This window comes from Hydractinia symbiolongicarpus, chromosome 6 (genome assembly GCF_029227915.1).
Source record: "Hydractinia symbiolongicarpus strain clone_291-10 chromosome 6, HSymV2.1, whole genome shotgun sequence".
NCBI classification, from domain to species: domain Eukaryota; kingdom Metazoa; phylum Cnidaria; class Hydrozoa; order Anthoathecata; family Hydractiniidae; genus Hydractinia; species Hydractinia symbiolongicarpus.
In genome coordinates this window covers 22,899,417-22,923,766 of record NC_079880.1, presented here as the reverse complement: position 1 = coordinate 22,923,766, position 24,350 = coordinate 22,899,417, and the positions used below count along the sequence as shown (strand labels likewise).

Genomic DNA, 24,350 nt, shown 5'->3' with positions numbered 1-24,350 from the left:
TTGCTGTCCTTTTGCTTGCCCTCTGCGAAATACTTGCATATTTCACCATAATGCTCAAACGGCTGCATCCCCTGAGCGAAAAGTTGGTTAGGCTTACCCTCAACTATGGCCGATACCTTTTTGATCTTGGGATTGTAGAACTTACCGGTATCTCGTTTGTATGGTTTCTCTTCCTCAAACAGAACCAATATACCCTTCAGAGACTTGCACGGTGTATTGAACGACCAATTCCACGTTGTGTCCGACTTATCCACCCTAATTTGTCTATGTCTCAGAAATCTATCATAGAGCACGGCCATCTTTTCATACTCATTTGAGATGAATCTGGCGAGCGTGGGTTGTGTCACAATCTTATATTCCAGAGATATGTTGGATATTTTATATTTGGCGTCCGGCGCCGGTGCCGCGGATGCTCCCGAGGGTTTGGCCGGTGTTGATAGTACCACCCTGTCGTAATTGTTGAATTTTATCTCATAACACAGCCTATTACCTAGTCCGGCCTGATAATATGGGATCGTGCTATCCAACATTTCGAAATCCAGTGGTATGGTGAACTTATTACCATATGCATCATGGATTGCTTTGTCCGCGACCTCCGATGCGTCCTTGTCGGCGGCTCCAACTCTCAGTTTCATACAGTTTTCTGTACACCCTTCATCAAAGATGATACCTTGTCTTATTGCATTTCTTTTTTCGGACTTGGTTAGCCATAAATCTCTGTAGCACCCGAAAAGATCAAAGTCATCAATGCTCAGAATCTCGGTACCCTCGAACTTGATAGCTAGCTTTTTAACAATTGCCCTCCCTATGTTAGAGACCAATGTTCTCTTCGTGTCGACTTTTGACTCGAGTTCAACGTCGAAACTTATTTTCGAAGTACCAGGAACAATGACATCATCGTTACCTAAATTAGGGAACCTAATCAGGAGTAACTGGTTCTGATCAATCTCACTTGGGTTGTGAGTGACAATTACTTTTTGATGCGTTCCTTTTACACCATGTGCGATCCTAAGTGAACGCTCTGGGTTTAACTTTTTCCCGTATTCCATGCTATTCCATATTACTTTTATTTTATTTTACTTTAATTCGGTTAATGTCGGCTATATGTATTCGCCGCGTCCCTTATGTGCAGTGTAACTGTTTTCGGCGGACCACCAAACAGCGGCGTACCTTTTACTCCCAATACCTTACCATCTTGACCCGTGACTCCTATGGTGAGTGATTGAAGCAAACCGTTCTTTAGTTTCTTATATTGCGGGTTTTTAGGTTCAACATGCGTAAAACCATTACCATGCTCAGGTATATGGTGTGTCATCAGCGTGCTGCTGTATTCACCATCTTCAAGATTTGATGAATTATCCAATTCATCAAGGTGAAAATGTAGTTCCGTTACGCCCTCTATATTATTATATTTCTTCAAATCAGGGTTTCTGACCAGTGGTGTTGATTTCACATCACCCCCTACGAGTGAATCCAACTCCCTCCCGGTGTAGTACTTACCCTTGGGTAAATGCAGTGTACCGATTGCATTGGCTAAGAGTACACTTATTGAAGCTATTACTTGATAAATGATATTGTCCGAAAACGCCTCCACGATCGCAACCTCCTTCGTGCCATGCGAGTTGTCGATCGGACGATGCAGATAGATTTTCTTCTCGCTATTTACGTCTTTTATTGTAATATACATTATTATATTAGAGATTGTGAATATATTTAAATCAAAGAATGGATGACATTTTCAAATATAACCCGAACGCGACATATAAGCCAAATGGAGGGACGTATCTTCAAATATTGGGCGCCAGGGATCTGTACAAACAGGCCATTATTGTGTCCGAAAGCGGATCCTTCCCCGCTTCCTTTCCTAACATTTTTACCAATTATGAACTTGGTGAAAACGCGCAACGCATGAACGTGTGGAATGAGCAACCTTTTAGACTGTGGCAAACCCAGCTCAATTTCGCCACCTGGTGCGCTTCAAGTGCCTGCGGAGTCAGCTCCGAACACCTGAAGGATGGTAGATCCATGGTCAGGTCGATATATCGCTTCCATGTGTATTATCACATTAGGCGAATCATTAAGCGCTTGCAGATACCTCTGCCCTTTGAGGATAGCTTCAATCGATTCGACAATCCCTATTCAAATGAGGAGTTTCTAAAAATCTGCAGCGATTATGGGGTTGATCCCAACCCCATGAAATACAGGGGTCAGAACTTTTTCAGCTCATATCAAAAAAGACGTAAAGAATATCCAACTCCGGGGTTAAGTTATTTCACAAACGACTCCATGACGCGGTGGATTGTGGAAAAATCCGATGGATTTACAAAAACGGGCCTTGTGAAGATCTCAAGCAGTGTTAGGGCCTATGCCTATCTTGTTCTTAGTTCTCAGGCCTCGGCACGCTCCTCCATCCTTGGTAATGATTCAAGTGCTCTGACCGCCCAAAGAGTTTTTATGAATAACCTTGAGGATATTGTTAACCGTAGGGTCGATATTCAGGAGGACATTAAGCGTTATCAGGATACTCTAAACTACGCTTCAAGTAAGGTTGATTATTCCGTTGGGCAAGGTATTTATATGATACCTAGTGACATGAATCTCAGAATTAAGACGGGTGTGGTGGGTTACAACAACAAGATTTTGATATCCGGCGAGGATCTTACCATTGGGATTAATCGAAAGGTTAACGAATCACATAAATCCGTGACGCCGGTCCATACCGATATCCATCCTGATCATCCTGATAAACACACTATCGTGAAACATGTGGATACCGTGGATACCGCGGATAAACACATTACCGGAGCTACCGGTGGCGGCGATGTTGGTGCTACTGGGAGTAGTACACACGAGGATGAGAAGATTGCTCTGATTTTATCTTTTACCGCGGCATTTAGCATATGGTATGCTTTCCGATAGCAAGAGGCCATTATAGACACACATAACACTATAATTTATAGGACACGACAGATGAGGGTGGGTAGGGACCCATTGGACGGGGAGGGAGGGGAGGGGCCCAGGGGGACGCGGTCGGGGAGGGGGGTTTTGGGCAGATATTATAGAGCATGCCCGCTTATTTAACGTAAAGTGGTAAAGTGCACATGGATTTTATGGACTCTTCTATCGTTGATTTAACGGGGATGATCCATGATTTGACGTGGGATAGGAAACTGCTAAGGGGGTCTGTCCTAACATTGGTATTTTCCTATCTCTGAACATGCTTATACATATGTGCGATGATGGCTATCAGCGTAATTTTACCATTCTCGTCCCCAGAGCTTATCAAGATAAACCTTGAGGGCTTGATCTCAAAGAGTTCTGGGCACGAGAATACAATTTTGCAATTGGTTATGTTTGACGATTATTTTTACGTCATTTACTGTCAAATTATTGTAACTTAAGATACCAAAAGTTCTGGAGACAAGGTTGAGCTTTGATAGCAGCCACCGCGTTAATCTTAGCTACGTAGCGCAAAAGGAACGAACATTGCGCGATTTATTAACTTTGATGAAAATTAAGGCGTAATTTTTTCATGTAGGGCAAAAAAAAGCTAACATCAAGTGCCTTTTTATAAATGCATTTGACCGAGGGGCACGGGGTGTGTATTGAGGTCAATTTTAATAAGAGACAAAAACAATCATGTTTTCAATTTGCTGCTGCATTTTTACGCATGCGCACTTCTTGTATATGCTAAAGTTAAAAAGTGCAAGTATGGTGTACAGACGTTTTTTCCCCCGCGTTTAGCGCGCCCAAAGAACGTAAAATCCATTCAGATTATTGCTTTTTTGTAGATTGATTTTGTTTCAGCAGATGACTAAATTTCTTAAGAACCTATAACAGGTTTTTCTATAGGCAACACAATGCAGTTGCCGCTCGATTAGTAGTACTTTCAAGGGACCTAAAAATGGTTTCACTTGGCGAATGTTCCACGTGTTACTTCTAAAAACCCTCGATTCAAATTTAGAAAAAAACGGCAACTGTGTTTTGGTTGAGGTAAATGTTGCGCCTCATCAGTTTCGGTATTTTACAGACTCTACTGGTGCTTAATTTATGTCTATCTACTTATAAAGACCAACTTCGCGTGTTCACTTGCTAAATAAGAATGGTACGTCATTAATAACAGTCTGTTACTGTTTTTTAAGTAGCCGACTTGATGTGACTATCGCTTACCGTCTCAAAAGAACCCGATATGTAAAAGGACCCTGGGCTGATCAGGTTGGAGCACACTTTGGCCGCCTACCCCGGCATTGTCAGGCAGGGCTAAAGGCAGTGTAAGTATGAGGTTACGGGGGACGGTACTAAGAGCATCTAAACATAAACAGAATAAATGTCTTTGTTTAAGGAAATATTTTTGGCAAAAAAGTGTATTGTGAGAAAAGTAGCGGTAATTTATCCAGGGTGTTCGGTGGTCTTGAATTTTTAACTTTTCCGTTATTTACCATAGTAACAAATATGGGGCAACAGTTATAAGCGTGTTTGTTTTTTACCGACTGCTCATTTATTTTATCCGTGTTTTGGAATTGTTGACTTGTTTTGTATGTTTAAAATTAAAAGGTAACATCTTTTCTCCTAGCTACGTTTGGTTCTAATAGTACAGCCCTAGTAGTAAACAGCTAGCTATTTTAATTGTGTTAACATTCTTATTCAGTTCCTCTTGCTTCATCATCAAAGGTCATAATTATTATAATATGATCAGTTTAAATTCTTGAGGTCATTTAAAAAAGCCTCTTTACAGAAGTTCTTGTAACTATGAACCTTGATATGATTGTTTCAGTTTTGATACGAATTGAATTGATTTTCATCGTATGGAAATTGTTTCAATATTTTTATATGAATTAAATGTTTCATATTTTATTTGCGAAACGATTTTGTATATAAACTACGTAAGAATGAAACGATTGTGAAACGATTTTGAAACTATTTTGAAACGATTAGAAAAAATTCTGAAACGATCTATCTATCTATACAATGTAAAAGTCTTTATTGAAACGAATTTTGAAACGATGTGGAACTAATTAAAAACCAATTAAAATTATATATAAATGTAAAATTATTGTTTCTCTTTTATTCAACACGACATCGACATCATCAACAACATCTTTTATCGTAAATATCGTAAAACAGTTTTTCAAAACTAAAAATAAAAGTTTTTCTTAAAACTAACAATTTTTTTTAAATCGGAAAATATTGCGATGAAAACAAATTTAAGAACGAAGAACGGCGATAGAAAAAATAATTAAAAAATAAAACGATTTGAAACGATTTTTTTTGAAACGATCTCGGAGACGATCCCTAAACTAAATTGTGATTCACTAATGCCTAAATCCATGACACCAGTTTTAGAAATACAAGAACCGTTAAAAAGTATCAAGTTAAAAAGAGTGCTACTATTTTCTGTAAACCCTGTTGGCTCTGTAATAAGTTGTTTTAAGAAAAGAGTAAAGCATAATTCCTTTATTTCGAAGAAAATATATTTTGAAAGCATGTTACACTTAAGATCTTCCAAGACAAAAACTTATTTTTCTTTAGGGCCTTTATAAAAACATTGTTTAAAATGAGATCAGGCTTTCATCACTCTGCAAATCACTACCTCCAGGTGGCCTGTAAAACCCCACCTACGTAAATAGATTTAGTTTTCTTCAGGCACACTTTCACCCATAACGACTCAATATTTTTGGAGTATAGGTGATTTAACAGGTGGCCATCCAAGTTTTCATTAACAAAAACCAAAACCCCTTCACCTCATCTATTCTGATCATTCCTATAACAAGCATAGCCCTCAATTTAACATATTGTCAGTGATGGTGTCACCAATTTTTGTCTCACAAATGGAAAATGCATCAAGTTTTGTTTGAGGTAGCAAAATTTAACATAGTCAAGTTTGGATGACAGACCATTAATGTTAAGATGGGCCATTTCTAAGCCTCTCCCATTTCTAATTGTCCCAAAATCAAAATTTTCATAGTTAATAGTAATATTGATGTTGTCTGGGATTTTGTCGCCAAATGACTCACATCTTTTATGAGCCCACTATCCTCACTTGTCACATGAAAGTGCTTTGTATGTTTTTGGCACAGATTTTAAGCAAGAAGAACAGGGATACTTTGCAGGGCCTAGGTTGAGGCAAATATCCCCTGACAAGATGATTAAAAAATAGAAATACTTATGCCTGCTTAGCTTTAGACTGTGCCAGCCATCCTAGAGTCTGCCAAGTATAAACCATAATTTCATAAAAAGAAACAAACATGTTTTTGTATATTTTACCCTTAAAACACATTTTTGATCATTTTGCTCCTTTTTTATAAATAAACTTGGTTATTGAATTGAAAAATCAAAGGTGAATTAAGGGGACATATCAAAGAGATTCAAATTAATTTTTTCTATGAAAAAGAAAATATTTATTTTGTATGGTATTGTGTGGCAGACAACAAGTCAGTTAATGTTTATTTTGGGGAACAAAGAGAAATGAAATAAAGAACAATTTTCTTATGTAACATAAAATAGGTTTTAGTGAAAACTCTACAAAAGTCGATCTGAAGGTTACTGAGGTAAAATATTAGATGTTGTAAGATGTTGCAAATGTGGGGTCCAGCATATAGATTTGTTAGTGGCCCCTAATATTAATATTTATTTATTATAATTGGAAAAAGTGTTACTTGCAGAAGAGGTTCTGCTTGGAAAAAGAATTACTTCCATTGTTGACTAGCAGAGTCTTGTTAATTGAGGTAAAAAGTAAGTTGTATAAGAAGTGTTTTGTTGTGCAGTAGTGAGATATGGACAGTGAAACAGTGATATCTTGACCATGTACAGGAATCTAGGATTCTTTCACGTTCGGCAGATTTTTTAAGCAAACGAAACATACATGCATTTTTCACAAAGCAAAAAAATTAAAAAAACAATGGTCTTAGTGTTAACCTGCCTTACTATGGTCTGATATTATTAACTTATTTCAGCATACTAACAGGCTTGTTTTTGCAAGTTATAGGTGAAAATAATAGGGGTATATATTCCAGAAGTTTTTAACTAATTCTGTGGCTTAAAATTTTTAGAAACTGGATTTGGTAAAAGACGTACAAATTTTATATGCTCAGTGATGCAAAACTATATAACTAATAGTAAACTAAACTCATCACTTTTCCTGTAAATTTCTAAATAGTAATGTTGTTTTTATGAAACAAAATGTGGAAGCTATTAAGAATGTCACACTCCCATTACTACATTTTTTAACTGTGTTTATTTCTAGGTTAAATGCATTTTTGGTTAATTGAAGATGACTGTTAGATTTGCTGATACTCAAGACTTTTATGTAAGGACAGAATAACTGTTTCACACGCAATATTTTATATGTTTTTAAAATAAACCACATTAAAGATATCGTGTGTTTATTTAGAATATTGGCCACAGACCTCTATCCCCACAATTATCTATTCCTGTTATCGAGGACAAAGTTAGGAACTCCATAGCGGCTCGTCGTGCAAGAACAGATGATTATCTGAAAGATTTTGATCGGCTAAGAACAGGATTTGTCACTAGTAATCATTTATTTATTTTCTTGTATATTGTTTCTTGTATACTTTTATAAAAACAAAACATTGTTTTCCAATACTTTTTTTCTGTGTAGAATATATTATTGTATAAGGCAATTGATTGGTTATGAATATTCCTATGTATTTTTTGCTAAGGAATTCTATTTTGCGTTGCATTTTAAACAAAACAATGTTGTCAAAATGTTTCTAGAGGGCCAATTTGATAGATGCTTGGATCAACATTATGGAATAGTATTGAAACCAAAAGAAGATGCTCAACTCATGAAAAAGTATGGCTCTGATCCACGCCACCCTGGCATGGTGAATTATAGAGCATTTTGCAAGACTATAGATTCAGGTAATACTTTTTCATAAAAAACAACACAACACATTGGCTTTTATTTAGAAGTATACAATTTTCTGTTGCAATATTCCTAAGGCATTTTGTTTTCTCCGCATACTCTACTTCGTCTTATTCTGAATGTTCATTTATTTAAATGTGGGCAAGTGGGCAGTGAGTGTAAGAACGAATGATACAAAAAGAAAGTTATTGTCGTTATGTGTGGTAAGCTTTAACTGTAATGGAAACGTACATACATTTTTCTCATTGATCATAAATGTTGAATATTATACACCATATTAAGTGACAAAACACCCTGGGTACTCTAAGTGCTTATGTAGTGCTGCATGCTTAACCTTTTAGCTTTTAACCCGGACATGTCAAATCAATCAATGCCACATAAACCACCTTCTCCACCTGTAACTCAGCAAGCATTAAATTTTCCGGCATTGGAAAAGTGTAGACAATTACTAGAACACATAGCACCATACTGTAAATACCATGGTATTAACATAAAAAGTTGCTATGAGGATTTTGATCAACACAATATTGGACTTGTTACAGAGAGTCAGGTATTTAGCTCTCTTTTGTTTGTTTATTTTGTGATGTGTTACTGGTTTGTGCATACACAGGCAAGCAGGATTTAGTTTACTTTTCTTTTGAAGCACACAGATATTAATAAAGATTTTACCAGTAAATAATGCACTATTATGCATGGTATTTTGTGTATAATCAAAAAGTCTGGACTGCTAAAAGTTTATATACCAGTAGTCATTAGCCCAAGGATAGTCCATGGGAATCCACTACTCACAGCTACATTCTTTTGTTTACAAATGGAACATTGAGTATTATTATATGGATAAAACTTGTACACTTTTGCAACGTTTTCCCCCCTAAACCTTATTGTGTCAGCTTTTTGTATTCTTTTTAGTTCTTTCGACGGTTTCCTGGCCCACCTAATGTAACATCAGAGGAGCAAGCATTGCTTGCTAAGAAATACATTCACCCTTCCAAACAAGGTTTGTGTAACTACTTAGATTTCCATCAAGATGTTGAACAGATACTGAAAGCTCAAGACAACAATGACTTCTTGATTGATAGAAACATGGAGGAGAATAAACCATGTGGCAGAAAGGTACAGAAAATTTTCTGTATTATGTTTTAACAATGTTGTTTCGTGTTTATTCAGTGCAGACTTTCTAATTCGTTGTTTCATAAATTTTTTTTACAAAAGATTCTTATTTTGAAACCTTTGTTTTACCTTCAAATTGCTAATTTTTTTTTAAAACTCAGTTCCATAAAAAAAAATAAAGCATCGTCACTTCTTAGTCTGAAATTAACAACAGTCTACAGAAATAACTTTACCCCCCATTTTATTATCATTATTGATATATGGGACACTTTATATCTGTTAAAACACAAAAAAGAATTTGTTCCATTGCTTGTTTATGTGGATAGGGTAAAAACAAAAAGATGTCCACCCTTTCTTGTAGGACCTTTACCATTGTGCAAAAACGTCTCAATTTCAGATATTACGCAAAAAAATTCCTGTAAAGATTTTTGTCTTAAAAATTTTTTTGGTTGGTATTTTTGTGATAACAGTAGTTAAAATAGTTTTGCTTATAAATGTCAGTATAACTTACATATTATAAAGCTTCGTTGTAGCTAAAAACATTTCATCTTCGTACCCAGGAATTCTCATTTTTAAAAATAACTTCTTGTATATAATATGTATCAATTTTTTTTTCATTAGAGTCGACAAGGTACCACCCTTCAAGATGTGTTTGAAAAAATTCGCATAGCTGTGCATAAAAACGGGATTAGAACGACAGAGTTTTTCAAAGATCATGATAAATTACGTAGCGGTGTTATTACAAGAAACCAGGTATTCTTTTATCTTTACTTTATCCATTTCATTTTCTCACTTTTACTTATGCTTACACAAATATGTACAACATAACCTTTGTAGGCTTGTGTATTGTGTATCTTTCTGTTGTTGTCATTAACTAGAAATGTGGATATGTTTTTGCCATCCTTTTTTTTTCACAACTGCTGTCCACATTTCAATGCAGGATGCAAAACTTGTGTGACCAACAAGGGTGAATCTTGCATCTATGACGAGGATGGTAGGGATTTAATCTTTATTTGATGGTTTAGTTTGTTTGCGGTTTATCATTATGTTGTGGCACTCAAGCCAATTTGTCGAGAGACGAGATAGATATGCTTGTTGAGTTTTATCAAACTGAAGATGGGCGTGTGCGTTATAAAGAATTCTGCCATTTGATGGAGAACGGTTAGCTTTCTTTTTCGGTTATTTTCTTCTGTTGTTTTCTTCTCAGTGGGTTATTTATTTTATTTTATTCACAACACCACTGTGGCTGTTTTTTTTTAATAACAATACCTTATTGTTTTTGTGATATTACGTATAATCAGAAACGAATTTGAATTTTGATCGACTGGTTTCTTAAATTAAAAAATAGCTAATGGCTTTCAGTTTTAAAATGTTGCAAAAACTAGAGTCCAGAGCAAAAACAAAAATCTAGTTTGCATGCCTCATGGGAAGTAATTTTTCAGATTTTGTGCCCTATTGGTAAAATTAAGTTCCGTAAAATTGATATTTTTTGCGGAGCAAATCACAAAACTAATTTCTGCAAAAGTAAATTTTTTTGCCATCATTTCTTTAGATAAATAGAGATTTAAAAGAAAACATTAATTCTGCATTTTATTCCAAATAAGTTCTGCTATTTGCATTAAAATCTTTAAAATCACAAAAATTTGTTCCCCGAAAAAAATATTTTTCAGGTCGCAAAAAAATTTTCTTGTAAAAATATCTTGCCTTAAGGTAGGCTGCATCTGGTGTCTCTAGCATTTAAATAACGTTTTAGTCAATCTGGGTGTCTTAAATTTCAAAAATATCCTATTAGTCACTGATTCCTGCACCTTCAAAACCAATTCCTTAGTTCCGGAATAAGCTTTTATACCATAACCAACATTAATCTTTATGAACAGTTCTGTTATGCTTATCTTTTTCAGCTTTTAATGTTCCTGATCTTGAGAAGAAGCCAACAGTGGATGTGTTCCGACCTCCAATAGGAGCATTAGCTAAAGTAGGATTTCACATTGTTTATCATGCCTTCTGTTTACAAGGTTCTTCAAAACTCCTCAATTTTAAAAAGCTTCCTCAAAACTCCTAAATCCTTTTATAAAAGTATATTTTTAATACTTTTCTCAGAGGGGATACGAAACGGCTGTTGGTTTTCGACTTTAGTGACTTACACAAAAGTCGAGCTAATGGTGGTGGAAAAGTTTATGATCACTGAGGACAAAAACAACAACTTAAGTCATTTTAAATATCATTGGGAATCCAAATATAACTGAAAATATCAAAAAAGTTCCTTAAGTAAATCCCTGATGCATTTGATATAAGTACTTTTCTTAGCTCAAACTGTCTAATAAAATAAACTTAGCTAGCTATATTCTTTGAAATTTTGCATAGAAACATCTAAGTTTATTGTACATAAAGCCAGTCTAAGCAACAAGAAAGACTTTAAAATCTTTTTAGAGGTTAATCACCTTCTTAAAGCTAGGAACATGGCAATTTTTAACAAATGCAACTCTTCGTGTTATATCTGTTCCCTCTTCAAAACAAACTTTCGATTTTCCGATATTTAATATATTTTACAGACCGTAGCTTATATTACCACCAAAAAGAATACTGAAGGAAAATTTTTCTGTTTTTTATAAAATAGTAATAAAAAAAGTAGCAAATTCATCATAAAAAATTAAATATTCAAAAAGAGGTTGTCTAGACGTCTATGTGATTTTAAAGTGTGTATAATTTCTTGCACCTTGACCTTTTGAGTGGTCCAGTTATTACACGCCATTTTTCGGAACTTTAGAGAATTGAGCTTATTGAATCGTTCTGTAACCCCTTTAAATGTCCTCAAATTTAATTTTACAAGCTGCTGCATGTTTTCAAAATGCATAAAAAGCCTACGTGGTTACAACAGTAATTTGTTCTTCACTTACGACTCTTCTTAATGTCTTTGGAAAAATAATAAAATGCTTATAGAAAGAGCAGCATCCCTGATTCACCATTTCTTAAACATCCAACTTTTACATTTTTACAATTTTCAGTGATGTGTTTAGAACTATGAAGTTTTACTCATTCCCCTTTTTCACCTATGAGCACCCGTTTGCATCTATGAGCACCCGCTTGCATCTATGAGCACCCGTTTGCATCTATGAGCACCTGTTTGCATCTATGAGCACCCGTTTGCATCTATGAGCACCCGTTTGCATCTATGAGCACCCGTTTGCATCTTTGAGCACCCGTTTGCATCTATGAGCACCCGTTTGCACCTATGAGCACCCGTTTGCATCTATGAGCACCCGTTTGCATCTATGAGCATCAAATGTCTATGGCTTTCTTAAAAATATAACAATACATAAAGAAGCATGTAATTTAAGAACCAAAAATAGGGTTGATCATTGTAATCTACAGAACGCTCAGCACTAAATGTCATTTAAACAGACAGATTTTAGTTTTTAGTTTGCTTAAATTGCTGACAAATGTTTAAGGAAACTTAATGTAACTTGCAATACTTAGACACCAAACAACCTGTCAGCTGCTGACGAAGAGCGAGTTGCTCAAATTTTAAACGAACTTCACGAAACCGTCCGAAAGAAGCGCTTGATGTTGTATCCATACTTCAAGGATTTTGATAGGGTGAGTGAGTGAATTAATACACAGTGTTTTCAAACGAAATAATGTACTTCCAGTTAATCTTTATATCCTAAATTTTACAAGTGAGGTCCTCGCCTGTTTATAGATAGCGTAAAAAAGAAGTCGAAATCTATTAAACTCTCCTTCACTTGAAATTTTTTTGACTCGATTTATTGGATTTTTGAAGTTTAGCCTTGTGTATCAGTTTAAAAAATTATAGTCCATTGTGCTAACCTGTATATGCAAACATTTTTGTTGATATTTTATTACCTCAAAGTTTTTAGAAAGGTGTAGAATAGAAATCAACAGCGAATGTTACGCCAATAGGTTGTACGTTTGAAAACAATGCTTAAAGAAATTGATTTATTGAAAACCCGATTTATATCCTCTGGTTACGCAACGTTGTAATAGAAACTTGACGAAACCACGTTGGGGCATCTCCCATAGAGAAATTTTTTTTTATTACAATGCGCATGTGCAGTTATACGAAGTAATCGTTCTTCTTTCAACTTCGAAAGAAGCATTTCAGGTTTTGATCGGATTAATAAAAGCACCCAGAAAAAGTGAATATACGTAAATCTAGCTTGTTTAACGGCTCTTTCTCAGTTTTTTCTCAGATATGCATTTCTTCCAAATTCTTTTTTTCGCGTTGTCGCTTATATTAACTTTTTTGTAATCATATTTTAGTGTGTTTTTTATATAACACACACTTTCATGAAATATTATGAAGAACGCCATTGCAAAAGGGCCCCATTCGTGTTTTATAGGGCGTCTAGTCAATATAGCCACAAGATATTTAAGGCATACTCCCCGTCATTGTTTTGTTTATTATAATATTTAGGGCTTTGGTTACACTAGAGGAATCACTAACACTCAATTTAGTCGCTTGTTACACATGGTTGGATTAAACTTAACCAAGTTAGATTTAGAGGTAAGATTATTTTTTTTATTGTAAAATATTTTTTCTTTAAATATATTTTTTTAAATTTTACGTAGTATTACAATGTGAGAACCTGTGAAAATTAAATTTTACGAATTTTGGCGAAAGAACTGCTGACACTGCTTTCTTAGTTTTTACCGTTTTCAGGAGCCTTGCTGACAAAACATATTTCGCGAATTTAGTGAATAGCGAGTTTGTCTATAACTTTCATAGAAACTAATTTCGCGAAATTGACAAAAACTCACGAAATTTGCGCAAATTAATTTCTGCGAAAAATAATTACAATTAAGTCATATTGGTTAAATTAATTTGTACTTCATATGCTTAGAAAGGAGTCCATCTCGCCGTAATTTTCATTTTTATGACAATTTATTTTCCTGTCTATTACAATAGTTAATCTGTCGAAAATTTGAGTACCAAATAAGTGGCGACATAAACTATCCTGCGTTTATACAAGCCATAGATCCAGGTAGGTACATGTTCAAAATTTTGCTAAACTTCACTTTAAATTTGTATCTTATTCAAATTCATTGATGACTAACAATAAGAAATTTAGTGGAAGGTTAGTTTAACCACGGATAAGCTTTGATTTACAGGTTTCTAGTTCGAGGAGGGTAAAGTAGTTTTTGGCGGGAAAAAAATTCGTAGTTTTATACAACGTCATATCTGTTAAAAATGTAGAACAATATTGCTTTTTGTGTTTTAGTGGGATTTGTTGTGTAAAATTTTTTTTTTATTTTTTAATTTATTTTTGGCATTTGGTTTTGGTTTTAGAACGTGTAAAAGTGAATGAATTGTTCTATTTTAAAGGGGAAGTCTGGGTCTTGTCTATTGATGGCTATATTTATCATTTTATGCCACCAAACGTCTTATGCCGATGATAATCGCCAATTGCTTACCGTTTTTGGTTTACCCGACCTTCGCAATAAGAAAACGTTTTTTCTTTTGTTCATGTAGAATACATTGGACGCGCTCCTGTCAAAGGAGACTGGAACACAACTCAGTATATGTAAGTTTTTAATGGTGTTTGTATCGTCCAATTTAGTATCAAAGTTTAAGATCCGCCCTCTTTTACTAACGCTAAAATAAAACGCCCAATTAATTTTATATTCTGTTGGTCAAACTTTCACGGACAAAACCTAACCTAGAAGCTACAATTTGTACTGGTAGGAAATGTTATATGTTGATCCTGGAAGTTTATTAGCTATCTTTAAAGGAGTTTTTCTTAGAATTTATAGAGGCTGACCCCTGCTTTATAGCCCTAAAATGCTTTTCAGCAAGAGCATTGTTTATTTATTCGTAGTATATACGTAGCCTCACGTTTCCTTATTTTGTGTTGGAAGAAATGTTACTCGATGACAGATGGCTATAACAGGATTGAAGGAATGAAGAATGGATTCTAAAAATAAGTTTTTATATATTTTTTTTTAAAATAATTTTTCTTAGATGTCACGACGAGCAAGTTGACGACACTCCAGATATAAGTAGTGTGGATGTTGATGGATTGATCAAAAGAATACGAAATGACGTCCTCGTCAACAGAATCAGGGTAGGTTACCACAAACACACTCTATGTAATCAATCAAGAGCAACATTTCTAGATTCACCAATATTGCCACTATATAGTAAACTAGAAGTGAATTGAATATGAACACCAATTGGAGAATGAGACGATTTGTAATCAAAAACAGCAATGAAAAACGAGTTTTTTTCTCTGATTTTCTACTCAAATGAACACTTGCTAAGTTTCAGAGTTGAGCCTATGCAATTTTTAACGAATTTTACAGCTTTTTGCAACGGTTCGACTAGTTTTAATTCGCGAAAGTTTATCTTATTAAGTTAAAAAAACCCTGATTTTTTTATATTTTTCCCTGCAAATATCCAACATTTGCAATTTCGAAACCCAATATAAATATTCATTTCGTAGATATTTTCAGATTTATCGATTATGAAAGGTTCCTACATATTTCGTGAATTTTAGAAATCGTGACAATTTTTACTAAATAAAGTATAATGTTTTTATTTCTTTAGGTTGAAGAATTTTTTCAAGATTTCGATCCACTTCGACACGGTTCAATCAGTGTATCACGTTTCAGAATGGGTTTGAGTGCGATGGGACAAGACCATTTATCAGAAGCCCAAATTCTTGCTATTATTACCCGATATGCTGATCCGAAAACACAATTTCATGTTTTGTGGACTAAATTTTTGACTGACATTGAAGAAGGTAACGTAACTGTGTTTCGGAAAACGGATATAAAATCGGATTAACAATTGGAATGAAATGTTTTCTGGATAAAGGTTTCTTACAGTTTTATATTGTTTGTTCAAAAGAAAACCTTTCCAGACCTTTTAAATCATTAAATTCACGATTTCATTGGTGGAATATTTTCTCCGTTGTTTTTTTTTTCGCTATAGGAGAAAATTCGCTGTTGATTATTAAAAATCTTTTTTACAACATTTACTTCCGCCGAAATGGCTGAAAAATCAGAAAATGTTTTTATCTGTAAAACTGATTGGTTGTTGTTGATGTACATCTATACCTCCAAAACTTTTTTAAGCTGCATTCAAATAATATAAAAGGTTACGTTATTTAAGTTTACTAGTCATTAGCCCGTGGAAGAATCCACGAGTTCGCCCGTCGCAGTTAAGCTACCGTTTTGCGTGACAGACAGACGGACGGACGGACAGACGTATACGGGCATTATTTAGGTTTATTTACAATACTCGGTCTCTTGTGTGATTTTACAATCACGTGGTAGTATTTTACTTAAGGCCGTTTTCAGTAGATCATACACAGACCTACCAGAAAAATAATTATAGTAAATGACTGCAGTTATATTTCTTTCTATATATGAATAAGAAATAATGCAATGGTATGTAAAGTTGCATACAACAGCATGTTATAACATCTGCGCATGCGCAGTTTATTGCTCACATGTCATGTTTTGGTATTTGCACTGTATACATTATTACCCGTTTATATTTCAGTTTTCACTCGACGAGGTTTAGAAAAATCACCACTTGCTGTTCTACCTCCCGCAGAGGTGTTTCGCATGCCAAAACCTGGAACGTGTGATTGGTCGAAAGCTTCTTTAGAGAACCAGCAAAAGGTTGAGAAAGCTATGCATAAGATGAGACAAAAAACAAATCAAAGGAGAATACTGACGAAGCCATGTTTTCAAGATTTTGACAGGTGAGTGCAACGCCTTTATTTCAGAAAAAAAGGTCCTTATTATAGTAAGCTGGCTTAAACCGCACATTTTGTGGCACGATTTTCACGAACAATAAGATTTAAATATATTATGGCGATCGATTAAAAAAAAGTACTTAAATCTGTATATTTATCTTTATTCCTTCTTGTGGAGTTAATGCTGCATAAATTTTTGAAGGTCTTTTTTTCCGAATAAGCTTCAACGTCTTTGTGTAACACGACGTGGATTATTCCATAAAGCTGACGTGTAGGAAAGTGTCATCTGAGAAAGTAGCAGTTCTGGCGAGTTGATGCTTTTCGCTTACTTTGTAAAATAGCTGAAAAAGTGTCGTTGTCTAAATATTTGAGTAAGGGATTGTAATGAATTATTAACAGCAGCATATCTTCAATCAAACACGCCAAGCGCTCAGACATCATTTTTTTGTTTTCATGTACTACAGGCACAACATTGGTTACGTCACAAAATCGCAGCTACGACAGTGTATGGCGTATTTATGTTTTGATTGCCAACTTGACGAAATCGATTTAGTGTATGAAAAATTCAGTGACGATACTGGCTTTAACTATTTAAAATTTCTCGAGGAGCTTCAACCTTCAGAGAAACAGGAGCACAAGTATTTGAAGCGATTAGAGGAACTAAAACTTGTCCACAAAAATAAGGTAATGTTGGAATCCACATCTTTTTATAAGCAACTTCATTTTTTTAATTCAGTCTCAGTTGCTAAGGGTAACATTTTTTTTCAGTCTCAGTTGCTAAGGTCTGCATTTTAATTTTAGTCTCAGTTGCTAAGGGCAACTTTTCATTTCAGTCTCAGTTGCTAAGGGCTGCATTTTAATTTTAGCCTTCGCTGCAAGAAGAACAAAATTTTGATTTTAGTCTCGCTTGTTAAGGGCAACATTAAGGAAAACTGTAAGATTCTTTGTTAAGATTAATAATATTATTTATTGAAAAAAAAAATATTGTTTCTGTTTTGTGGATTTTCCATTTGCTCAACTTTTTACATTTTCAGTCTGACCAATTGTCTGTTAATTACTTCGGTTTTGACCCGAATTTCAGCCTCAGTCCTTTGTTATCATTGCTTTCAAATAACGGGTATATATAAAGACTCTGTTGCCACCATTACATGCTTATGACCATACACATCGGTTCTCTACAATGTAATAATATTTTATGTTAATCTGAGAGGTCCGTTAATGCACACCGGTGAATACTAACGGCCTTTTTTGGCAAAAAAATACGGGACTTTTTGCCAAAAATGCTAACTTTCAAGGTAGGCGCTTCATTCTACTAAGAGTGCTACATAGGATTTTTGTATCACAAATAAGATAATACAAACCCTATTTAACGCATCGCTGCTTGAGATACCAATTTGGTCCACGGATAGAATAGTGTTATTTTAGTCTCCATTATTAACAACAAAAAAGTAAAGCATTTATTATAAATCAATTTGACTATTGGTGTATAGTATCAATTATACTCTTCTTACATTTTACATCTCGTAGGCCGCAACTGCTAACAGAGAAGGATTGAAGGATATCGAGTCAATTATGAATAAAATCAAAACAAAAGTTGTTAGAGCAGGCATACGAGTTTACGAATTCATGAAGGATTACGATAAATTGAGAACAGGGAGAATGTTAAAGACGAGTTTTCCGAGGGCCCTTGATATGTGTGCACTCGGTTTGACTGTCGAAGAAATGAAAATTGTTGAAGACTGGTGAGTGTAATAGTTTTTTTCTGTGTGAAACGTTAATTGATTTGTGGTAATTTTAGCATGTCTCACTGAACAAGTCTGTGATCTCACTGTGCACTCATTCTTTGTAAAAGATTTAATCTATTTGTATTACGAAGTTTTAGTTGATCCAGGGCTATAAATGACCGATTGAATGGACACTATTTACACCCATTAAGCTCTTACAAATTTCAATGCATATATTTTCTTGATCAAGTTTGGACAGCACTATTTTTATATGCGAAATTTGCATCACTTTAACGTATAAAACGCCCTACCATAAGACTGCCCTGCTATAAAGACCACCCTGCTTGAATATTTTTTCATAAACCGTCCTATGCATACCGCCCTTCTGACCATCATCCATCTGACCTGTGAATAACTTATATTTAGAATGATAGATGTTGCCTATTAGCTATTTACAGCTTCTTAGTTGAAAGAAAATCGATATAAACGTTTTTTGATAATTTAGGTATGCATCTGCTGACCACCCTGGGTATATAGATTTTTACAGGTTTTGTGAAGATGTGGAAAGTTCTTTCACACAAAAAGGTAATTTCTTCTGATTCCTCATCAAAACTAAAAATATTTTGCTACAATTATTTATTTATTTATTGTAAGACATGTCTAGTATCACGCTTTTTGTTAGTTGCCACGAGAAGCCACCCCTCTCCCCTGCAACTTTTCCCAGTTTTTTACAGGTCTGACCAGTAAAGTTTATAAAAGCTGTGGGAATACGATAGACTTCATTGTGGATTGTTAAACGTTTTTTTTATAAGCAACCTCATTTTTAGATAGGTCTTGGCTTAACATATTTCTTGGCGCCTAGTTTTTTACTAACAAAATACTATTTTAGTGAAGTAAAGACGGCAAAGAAAAGTAGGAAAAAAGGTTGGCAAAAAAAAAGTCGACAAAAAAAAAGTCGGAAAAAAATTTAGTCATTTTGACATAGCAAGTCACTTTTCGCCGACTAAATGTTAGAATTTATTCTCTTGCCGACCAATTTCCAAATCAAAAATGACCACGAAAACTTTCAATTTTTTTCTCTCAATAAAACAACAAAAGCTCAATAGGAACTATATAAAATAAATTTAAATGATTATTTATTTTTTCATTTGAATATTTTCTCTGCTTTCATTTTCATCTTCATCTTCTGCTTCTTTCTTTTCTTCTCGGCTTTATTGTCCTTTGCTTAGCTCACTTGGAACGTTGTTCAGACTGATACAAGGCTATTTTCTGTGTTCTTTGCATTGCCGTTACTGTTTCATAAGTACTGAATTGAAAAATAGGCAAAAAAATAAAAATTGGCAAAAAAATCAGCACTCGGTAAAAAAAATAATTGGCAAAAATATTTGGGCAGCTAATGAAAAGATCGGCAAATAAATTGTTGGCCGCCAAAAAATATTAGTCACTTAGCAAAAATTTGGTGGTTTTTTGCTGACTTTTGTATTGATAAGGTCCTGGCATTGTGAACCCTACCTTGTCCGTGTGAATGGTTTTGTCAGTAGTAAACTCAACACCGGGAAAAAATTTAACTGAAGCGCTAGAAAGCGCTGTATCTACACCAACGCACGATTACTGTTTTAAAATAATTTTTCAACAGTTTAGCTAAAGAGATTGCTAAGTAAATAGGGTTGAGGGAATGTATGCGAGGTCTGGTGTTTGCAGGCTTTATGTTAATTCGTCTATTTATTTATTTATTTATTTATTTATTTATTTATTTATTTATTTATTTATTTATTTATTTATTTATTTATTTATTTATTTATTTATTTATTTATTTATTTATTTATTTACTTATTTATTTATTTATTTATTTATTTATTTATTTATTTATTTATTTATTTATTTATTTATTTATTTATTTATTTATTTATTTATTTAAATAGGGCTGGAAAAGAACCCCACTGTAGTCCCAACGCAATTTAAACCAAACTCGAAGGGAAATTGCATCGAACTGTTACCTGAAGCTGAAGATCTGTTGGAAACCGTGATGCACAGACTGGCTGATCGAGTCCGAATCCGTAGAATACAGGTTTGATTGTTTAGTTCTTCTTATGACGTTATGATGGAATTTATCTGAATTTTAGTAACGATAGAGATGCTTAGTGGACAAGATTGCCTCTAGACATACTTTTGCAAAACAACTTTTAATGAATTTGTTTTTTAAAAAGCTTTTGAATTGCAGGCTAGCCCTTCATACCTTTCACCTATAATTTTCGCAGAAAGAAGTTTAAAAAAATTTTATGCGAAACAGATTAATTTTTGTGAAAAAACGATAAATAACACAAATGCTAGTAGAAAAACCAAACTTGTAGCAGTGTTACTGCGTTTGTGGTTAATGAAGAATAAAGTCTATAGTTTTCTTAAACTCTAGCGAGCTTCCTTAGATATCTTCCCAAATCTATCCTCTTAACGGTTTAAGTACACAGTGTACACAGATAATATTTATTTTTTGCAAATCAGGCTAATTCAGATTATTTTTTTTCGCGAGAATTAATATTCGCGAATGGCTGACTCTTTGTATATTCCGCGAAAAGAATTCGCGAAAATTTCTTTTCACGACACGTTTTTCCCTTTATATTTACACATGCAGTTTCATGCAGCACATCAAACTTGGTTTTCCTTCACCGCGTTTTATTTTTATAGTTATTTCCACTCTTTGAGGACTACGACCGTCTCCACAACGGTACCGTTTCACGCTCGCAACTTCATCGCGTGTTAAGCGAACTCGAGTTGGGTTGCATGGTGAGTGCACGCGAGTTTCACGTTCTCTACGAGAAATTCGATTCGGTTATTGGTGGTAAACATGACTTTGATTACATTCAGTTCTGCGACATACTAAATAATTACGCTCACTTTGATCCACACGTACCTTAAATTTATGACCTTTAGTTGTTTTATTGTATATCTTTTAATTGTGTATATTATTTTCTATATATTATATTTGATTATTGTGTATATAATTTATTATTAATTTCTACCAACTTATATAATTTAATCAAGAGACGAAAGAGTCCTGGGACTGGGTAGGAACATGATTTTATCAGGGCGATATTTACGATTTGTAAAGGGAGGAACAGGAAAAGAATGCATACTTTACTAGCAATGGATATTTGAGTGACACCCAATTATTGAAAAATTGAAAGATTCTTTCATTCTTTCTTAATCACTATGTAAGAACGCTTCCAATTTTTGTTGTTGGCGTTTGTCCAACGTTCATAAATAGAGAATACATGAAATAAAAAGGGTATGTCTTTGGTCGTAAATATTTATTCGGATGAATTTTTTTTCCTTCTCATCGTTACAAACGTATTTTCTACCGTCCTGAGTTTCTTGTCCTCGTACTTCGGAATTATTTATACTAAACGGAGATGGTGTAGTGATAGTGTTGTCGACTTGTAATCGTATGGTTTAAGGTTTGATTCTTCACTCCAGTGGTCTTTATGTAGTGTTGCCAGCCCATTTAGTGCCATCTACTGACCGTTAATTGGCTTGTGTGGAAGACAAGCAAGTTAATGCAATGCTTTACGCATCTCTGGCTTTACAGTTACAGTTGAAGGAAAGGATGCCATTACGATGGAATCCCCGAGTTCATTGTTTATTTTTAAGACTGCATGCAAAACACCACCCTGAAATGTCTGGTTGGTATAAATTCAAGAATGATAAAGCTTTTGCGCGAACGATTCGCAAAATAATTTTTACTTCGATTGTTTTAATTTTTTGGAGATCTGCAAAAGTAAGCAAGTAAGTAAGGTAATGGATTGAATTAGATGGACGGATGAATTCCTTAGGGAATTCATCCAAACGGTTCTGTCTTCCTTTTCTCTGGCGGTAACTATTTCACCTGTCCACTAGATTTAAGGTGCGCTGAAGTTAGGCGAGAAAAAAGAAACCTTATGATTACAAGTTGAACCATTACACTATCTCCCCGTACGTGAATCTTGTCTACAGCATATATGCAGGAAATATGACTGATGGCAACCTCGTCCCCAGGATTTGTTAGGTTGTCCAAATATAAAAGGCCTAACAAGTCCTGGGGACGTCTTTGAATTCCCGTGAAACTATTTTTTTTACCCGTAAGAAGTGCGCGAACGTTAAATGTTTGGTAAATCTGCTTGCGCGAAAGTTTATTTTAAATTTGCGCGAAAAAATTCACGAACAAAAGTAGCTAATCTGTTATTTAAGTCATACATCGCGTAAACAAACTCGACTCTTTCGATAGAATCCCAAACTACTTTGAAAAGGATGTTAACACGCCGAACCTCGTATTGTAGTTATCTCGGTGCCAATTCGTTGACTTTGTCGTTTCCATCCAAGTTTGCGCAAGGTTTTGAAGAAACCTTTTATCAAAGTTTTCTGGCAAAATATATAAATCACTGGATCAACCAAAAAATTGAGCTGCCAAACGATTTCGATAATACTCTCTTCAATCGTTGAACCGACTTCCGTGATAATAAACCGATGAATATATACGATGTCGGGAATCGCGACTAAGAATATAAAAGACACGATAATAAATGTCGTAACTTTGTAGTATTGTGATTGACCTGTTAAACTGATCGAATGATTTGTCGACGACAAAGCTTGGTCACGTAATTTTCGTCGTCTTTTAAGAATCTGAGCCAGGATATATGAATATGTTATAATGGCGCATGACAGAAATATCGTGTCCAAACAAAGGAAATTTACTTTATAGTAGATATCGTAAATGTTTTCAAACTCGACTATGAAAAATGGTACAGACGAAGTCAAACCTAATACCCAGGCTACCAAAAGTGCTTTAATCACTCGTGGTTTCGAGCAGATCGTGAGATGTCTTATAGTCAAAACGCTTGCTAAAAGTCGGTCTAAAGTAAGAGCAATGAGTACGAGATAGTACGTTCCAAATATTCCCGCGTTTATAATAACAATAGATTGCAAGATGGCGGATGTTTCTTCTTCGTGTCCAGCCCACACAAAAGACCAATAGACTATCTCTGTTGTCGCCAGAGCAAGTTCTGTTCCGCTCAAGTGAATCATAATTATTCGTTGATTACTTGTTTTGTTACCATAGTTGCTAAGTAAGTAAACACCCATGCTGTTGAGTAGAATTGATGCAATAAGAAGCATAAGCGATATTACCAGTGGTAAGACATCAGAAACAGCCGCCATTATGATTCAAGCACAGCACTCCAGTTTATTACACACTACTCGTGTCTGTATCAAAACACAGCAGCGTACTAACCTTCGCACAAACAAAATATTTCTTCTGTGTTCCACCTGCATTTCTATTTCGGCTATATCATAAGGAATCTAATTTCATCCTCATTGTTTCACAACATCGCATTTGACACGAGAATAACCATTTTAATTTCGATAAATTAATAAGCCCACAAGTGTTTCATTTGAGAGCTGCTGTCAAACACGATATTTCAATGTTTCACAACTTGCTCTTCCCCGCAGAGATTATTGCTACAAACAGATTTCAGAGTAAATCAACATTGTCTTCCTATTAATTCGCATACCAATTGTATTGCAATAAATTACAGACCGTCAACTAAAAAGTCCCCAAAATAGTCGCCCAAGCATGCCATACGGCCACAAAAAACGCTTTTCCTTTCATAAGAATATCAGGATGCAATTTCATGTCAAAAACAATTAGTCTGTTTTCCTAGAAGAATAGAAAAACAAGAATAATGACCAGCCTGATTAGAATGTAAAAAGACTTATACAAAATGCATGTATACGAATAAGAAAAACGAGTTGAAGTATAAACATACAATTTTCATGAAAATGCATGTAATCACGTGATCAATCACATGACATGACGTAATAATACAATAAATAATTTATATGAATCTAAAAAGAGAGCTATTGATATCAATTCTA

General features: G+C 34.6%; 2 protein-coding genes across 2 annotated transcripts; one reads left to right on the top strand and one right to left on the bottom strand.

The window, feature by feature from the left end:
• The first annotated feature begins 4,438 nt into the window (after positions 1-4,438).
• On the top strand, positions 4,439-21,538 carry LOC130647648 (uncharacterized). The gene is made up of 21 exons (XM_057453590.1): positions 4,439-4,554; positions 7,244-7,306; positions 7,391-7,532; positions 7,738-7,884; positions 8,230-8,438; positions 8,798-9,001; positions 9,620-9,751; positions 10,024-10,159; positions 10,900-10,973; positions 12,476-12,595; positions 13,434-13,523; positions 13,926-14,001; positions 14,490-14,541; positions 14,979-15,081; positions 15,564-15,759; positions 16,524-16,728; positions 17,187-17,406; positions 18,250-18,464; positions 18,952-19,031; positions 20,369-20,514; positions 21,129-21,538. Exons 2-21 carry the CDS (start codon positions 7,271-7,273, stop codon positions 21,357-21,359), a joined length of 2,814 nt encoding a protein of 937 aa, XP_057309573.1. The 5' UTR covers positions 4,439-4,554; positions 7,244-7,270; the 3' UTR covers positions 21,360-21,538.
• Positions 21,539-22,730: 1,192 nt separating this feature from the next.
• On the bottom strand, positions 22,731-23,633 carry LOC130648192 (allatostatin-A receptor-like). Its single transcript, XM_057454231.1, has one exon. The coding sequence runs from the start codon at positions 23,631-23,633 to the stop codon at positions 22,731-22,733; it is 903 nt and encodes a 300-aa protein (XP_057310214.1).
• Positions 23,634-24,350: the final 717 nt, after the last annotated feature.

Coding starts and splice junctions, on each gene's coding strand:
- LOC130647648 (XM_057453590.1), top strand. CDS start 7,271: ATGACTGTTAGATTTGCTGATACTCAAGACTTTTAT. Junction 9,752..10,023: donor GTGTTATTACAAGAAACCAG/GTATTCTTTTAT, acceptor TTGATGGTTTAG/TTTGTTTGCGGTTTATCATT. Junction 17,407..18,249: donor AACTTGTCCACAAAAATAAG/GTAATGTTGGAA, acceptor TACATCTCGTAG/GCCGCAACTGCTAACAGAGA.
- LOC130648192 (XM_057454231.1), bottom strand. CDS start 23,633: ATGGCGGCTGTTTCTGATGTCTTACCACTGGTAATATCGCTTATGCTT.